Below are 5,800 nucleotides of genomic sequence, written 5' to 3' on the forward strand. Positions count from 1 at the left end.
AAACAAAAACATTCCATAGAATTTTTAGGCTGAAGAAGTGAATACTTCGTGTCACATTGGAAATAAGATTTAATTTCGGGCAGGAACAAAGAAGACATCATATGAAATTTGGAAAGAAAAGAAGCCGAAGGTGAAATACTTTCGAGTATTTGGAAGCAAGTGTTACATTCTCAATGATAGGGAGAATCCTGGAAAATTTGATGCTAAGAGTGATGAAGGGATTTTCCTAGGGTACTCAACAAATAGTCGAGCATATAGAGTGTACAATAAGCGCACTAAGACGGTGATGGAATCAATAAATGTTGTCATCGATGACACTATCTCTGAAAAGGATATTGATGATGATAGTGATGAACCGAATCTTAAGAAAAATGAAGGTGATGACAACATGTCGCAAGGTGAGGATGTTGAGAAAGAATCACCGGAAAAGGAGTTTACACCTCCTATATCAAGAAGGGAAACCAGATCAACTCAAGGACCGTCTAGTCCACTCACCCCTCCTGAAGTTCAACCTCCAATCTCTCGTGATGAGGAACCTTCCATCTCTAAAAGACCATCATCAAGGGTAATTCTCAATCATCCCTTAAGTAATATCATTGGTGAATTAGATGATGGAATTCGGTTAAGAAAAGGACCTATCTACAGTGCGAATCATGTGACATACAACTGCTATCTTGCTCAATTTGAACCAAAGAAAGTGGAGGAAGCTTTGAAGGATCAGAATTGGGTAGAATCCATGCACCAAGAGTGCATCAATTTGTTAGAAATGATGTATGGGAGTTGGTACCAAGGCCCAAGGATACACATGTAATTGGCATCAAGTGGATCTTCAAGAACAATACTGATGAAGATGGTGAAATTGTCCGAAACAAGTCTAGATTGGTGGCTCAAGGATATACGCAAGTTGAAGGCATAGACTTTGATGAATATTTTGCTCCAGTTACAAGACTAGAGTCAATCCGAATTCTCCTTTCCATAGCATGCATTATGAACTTCAAGTTATATCAAATGGATGTAAAGAGTGCTTTCTTGAACGGGTTTTTGAACGAAAAAGTGTTTGTTGAGCAACAAAAAGGGTTTCAAGATCCTCACTTTCCGGATCATGTGTTAAATTGAAGAAGGCATTATATGGGCTGAAACAAGCACCAAGAGCTTGGTATGATCGCCTCACCACATACCTTCTGGATCATGGTTTCAAGAGAGGTCAAGCCGATCGAACTTTGTTTGTCAAAAGAGATGAGAAATCTCTCCTTTTGCACAAGTTTATGTGGATGACATTGTATTCGAATCCACAATAGATAACCTCGCTCATGAATTCTCAGAAGAAATGAAAAGGGAGTTTGAGACGAGCATGGTGGGAGAGTTAAACTACTTCCTAGGGCTTCAAGTGAAATAATGGGAAGATGGGATATTTATCTCTCAAGAAAAATATGCCAAAAATCTAGTAAAAAGATTCGGCCTAGACTCTAAGAAACATACTTCCACTCCCATGAGTTCTTTAGCAAAACTAATTTGTGATGCAGTAGGTGTAGAAGTGGATCCAACACTTTATCAAAGCATGATCGGTAGTCTTCTCTATCTCACTACTAGCAAACCAGACATTGCTTTCAGTGTAGGAGTATGTGCTCGTTTTCAGGCAGCACCCAAAGAATCTCACTTGACAGCAGTTAAACGAATTATCCACTACATAAATGGCACATTTGATTATGGAATTTGGTATTCAAGAGACTCGAACAAGTGCCTAGCTGGATATTCTGATGTTGACTGGGCTAGATGCATTGATTATAGGAAAAGCACTTCAGGTGGTTGCTTCTATCTTGGAAATAATTTAGTGTCATGGATGAGCAAAAACCAAAATTCAGTTTCTCTATCAACGGTTGAAGCGGAGTACATTGCAGCGGCAAGTTGCTGTGCACAATTATTATGGATGAAGAAGCTTCTACATGATTATGGAATCACTCAAGACACTATGTGTGTGTTCTGTGACAACACGAGTGTGATAAATTTGTCCAAAAATCCAGTCCAACACTCAAAATCAAAGCATATCGAGATTCGGTATCATTTCATTCGAGATTTGGTGGAGGAAAAGACTGTGTATTTGGAGTTCATCAACACTGATAACCAGAAGGCAAACATTTTTACCAAACCTCTTGATGGTCCAAGGTTTGAGTCCTTGCATAAGACCATTGGTGTCGGTATCATTCCTTGAACTCTATCACTTCTGTGAACTTATTCTGATCATGTTGCTCATCCTGTACTTAGGTCTCACTTGTTTTGATATTAGCATTTTTTTTTGGTTTACAATTCTTTTTCTGTTGATCTTACTTTTCTTGTTTTGTTTTTGTGTGTGTTCAAAATTCAAAAACCCATAAAAATTGAAAAATCTTCAAAAAGTTTGATCGCTTGTTTTTGTGTATATCACATGTGAGTTTGGCCTAGTACCTTCGTACTAATGGCGTAGTGCATTTTTGAGCTTAGCTTGTTTCTATATGCACATCTATCTGTGTGGAAGAAATCTTGAAAACTATGCGTGATTGTTGTAAATAGATCTTCAAGCTTGTCATGAATGATTAGTCAATTGTCTTGATGGTCTTGATACTTGCATAGACTTGTGCCTATATCTCTTCCCATGTTATTTTTTTTGTTTTTGCAATTGAGCTCTCCAAATGTAAATCTCAAAGTGAAAAAGAGATATTGAGCTGCAAAAGCCTATCGCACATACTAGTATTTGACTAGGAAAAAGGAAAAGCGACTTTTGTATTGAAATGTATGGTACTCAAAAAGCCAAAGGCAAATCCTCTATGTTGAAATATCAAAAATTTCATACACCGATCTCAAAAAGAGATGTATTTATCCAAAAAGGATCAAATGTCATGATTTATGCAGAAGCCAAATGAAAAGCTTCTAAGCTGTGTAATCAATTTGTGGGAGGTCATATATATTCATTTCTATAATTGAGATTGATCACTTGACTTAGTACTAGTTGTGTATGACTTGATTGAATTGATCAATGAAGTTTCACTCTGGTCTAAGGACTATTTCACACTTGATACTCACCCACAACACAGAAGACTTTGATTCAATGAATGCTTATCTCATTTGTGTGATTGTACATGTTCAAATGTGATGTGTATGCTCAAGTACTTGATGATCAAATCCAAAAAGATTTTGAGTGTTTTATTTGTTTTTGAAAGTGATTTTATACTTTTGTGCTTTTAGTTTTTGTTCAAAATGCTTTTTTTTTCTTTTTGTGTTTTTCATCAAAAACTAGTTCAGAGGCTGTTTCACGAGAAGCTCGCGGCTTAGAGCTTCCCGCGAAAGGTGCTTGAGGGAAAACAAAAGTTATATTTTTCATACAGAAACTCTCGCTACTAACTCGTGAGTATTTCGCGACTAACCTCTTCTCGAGAAATGGTTTTTAGGCAAAAGCTAAATTTTTCTCAAAATCACATAGAAGCTATCGCGACTTAAAGCTTCTCGCGAAAGGTTTTAAGTTTCAGTGGCCCTTCTCGCGTGTTTTCAATTTTTATGTAGCAGATGTGACAGTTTTTTTTTTTCAAACACTTTTCACTTCCCTCGCACAAGTCTCTTGAACCCCTTTCAACCCAAATTACTATTTCATTCAAACCCCATCATTTTCAAGCAAAATCTCTGCAAAATCTTTTCAAGGTATGTGTTTCTAACACTATTTTCATGTTTTCTTTTCGGATTATGCAGAATTTGTGCTTAGGTTTTTGAAAATTGGGGATTTTCGAAAATTGGGTTGGGATTCTAATTTTTGTGAAATATTTTTTAATCTCTTGATTGGGCTTTGTCCCATTTGGTGTTTTTGCATCTGTGTTGGCCCTGTGTGGCAGTTCTAACATGTATTGAGGCATATTTTCACTATGTTCATGCATTTTCCATCATTGTTGTGCATTGTTGCATGCTAGGTGCTTGACAGAATGTTCAAGTGACATCCTTTGGTTGTGTTGGTTTCAAATGAGTTCTTTTACTTCAATTTTCTTTGATTGAACTTGTTTCACATGTTTTGGAAGTGTTTAACTCACTTTGTTCTCAAATGCCATGCCTTGCACATACTGTGCACACTTTAGGCGTCTCTAGGCACATCTCATGCATCAGCACATGCACACACATACATCAGCACATGCACACATCTGCACACAATGTTATACTCACTTCACTCATGCATTGTGATTATGTTTACATGGCTTATCATCTTTAACTTGTTGTTTTTGTCTATGTGCTCTGTTTTTGTGTTTTTGCACTTGTTTCATTTCTTCTCTATGTTCATTGGTGCAGATGTCTCCATTTAAAAGCTCAGTTGTGAAAGGAGGCAACAACAAAGGAAACGAGCATGTGATTGATGTTGATAATCTCTCTCCAAAGCCAAAGAGGACTCGATCATCAATAGGAATTTTTGATCAAAACTATTTCAGATCTTATGCTGCATCTCAAAACTTTGAGAAGTACTTTATGGAAGCTCCACTGTTGGTTGAAAGAGCTGTTGACCAGCTATCTCTACGTGACACCAATATTCCCATATGGTTTGCCACAAAGGATTGGAACTTTCTTCTATCAACTCTTGAGGATGCTTACGAGAACATGGTGAGAGAATTTTATGCCAATGCCACTGTTGACGGAGAGGAGATCAAATGTTGGGTTAGAGGAAAAAGTTTCTCAGTGTCACCGATTTACTTGGCGAAAATCCTACACATCAAACGGCCAATACTCCCCATACCGCCGGTATATGATGAGCTGAATCTGGATGAAGAGATTCTTAGGGAAGCCTTAGGAAATATTCTGGAATTTTCCTCCAATGGGAAGTCAATAAGTGTGGCATCTCTTTCTCCTGAACTAAGACTACTTACAACAATCATGTGTAGCAACCTCTACCCTCTGTCCAGCACTGGGTTCATGAATCTTGGTCGAGCACTATTCTTGCATGATTTAATCTCTGATGTCGAGATTGATGTGTGTTCTCATATCTTCCACATTCTGGCAAAAACAGTTGACCGGACTGCCTCAAGAAATTGCACTCCTTTTTGTCACCTTATCTCACGGATTTTGAAGCTCAAAGGTGTTTATCCCTCAGAAAATGAGCACCCCTATCCAAGGCCAAGTCCAATTTCTATTCGCACTCTTCATGCAAGCATGAGTCACACTAAAAAGAATCCCAAGCAAGAAATTCCTGCTACTCAGGGAAGCTCAAGTTCTACGTCACATGTTTATGATGAATGGCTGGACAGCATCTTGGATACTCTCCAAGAGATTAATACCAAGATATCCGGACTAGCTACCATCATGTACTCCCAACAAAATCGTTTTGACACCAAGTTCACATCTCTTCAGACTCAACTGGACCAAATTCAGAGGAAGCTAGAGGAACATGAAGACTAGCAATTCTGTGACAAAAAGGGGGAGAAGGTGTTGTTGTTAGGGGGAGTGTAGTGATAGGGGGAGAAGAAGATAGTAACTAATGTTTGGTTTACTTGTGCTTATATTTAGCTTCTTCAACTACTGGTTTATGTTTATGCTTGCTTTTATTGCTTTTGTTTAAAACCACAACACATGTTATTTTAGTCAATTTCAGTGTTTATTCAGTATATTGGTTTTGTGACTTTCTCAATGCTTCTGTAGCATTTTCTGTGCACTTTTAGATATTGCTAATATGTCTTGAGTACTTCACACTTGTGCCCTTAGTAGGATTGTTCCTAGATGCATATATACTTCGTGTATTTTGCATTGGTTGTGTGATTGGATATGCAAGTAATCATAAGTGATTGCTTTGTTGTACATG

General features: G+C 37.7%; 2 protein-coding genes across 2 annotated transcripts; both read left to right on the forward strand.

Moving 5' to 3' along the window:
• Window positions 1–286: 286 nt before the first annotated feature.
• LOC115990590 lies at window positions 287–811 on the forward strand. Its single transcript, XM_031114405.1, has one exon. It carries the CDS (start codon window positions 287–289, stop codon window positions 809–811), a length of 525 nt encoding a protein of 174 aa, XP_030970265.1.
• Window positions 812–1,489: 678 nt separating this feature from the next.
• On the forward strand, window positions 1,490–2,209 carry LOC115990591 (secreted RxLR effector protein 161-like). The gene has a single exon (XM_031114406.1). It carries the CDS (start codon window positions 1,490–1,492, stop codon window positions 2,207–2,209), a length of 720 nt encoding a protein of 239 aa, XP_030970266.1.
• The last annotated feature ends 3,591 nt before the right edge of the window (window positions 2,210–5,800 follow it).

This window comes from Quercus lobata, chromosome 5 (assembly GCF_001633185.2).
Source record: "Quercus lobata isolate SW786 chromosome 5, ValleyOak3.0 Primary Assembly, whole genome shotgun sequence".
Lineage (NCBI taxonomy): Eukaryota > Viridiplantae > Streptophyta > Magnoliopsida > Fagales > Fagaceae > Quercus > Quercus lobata.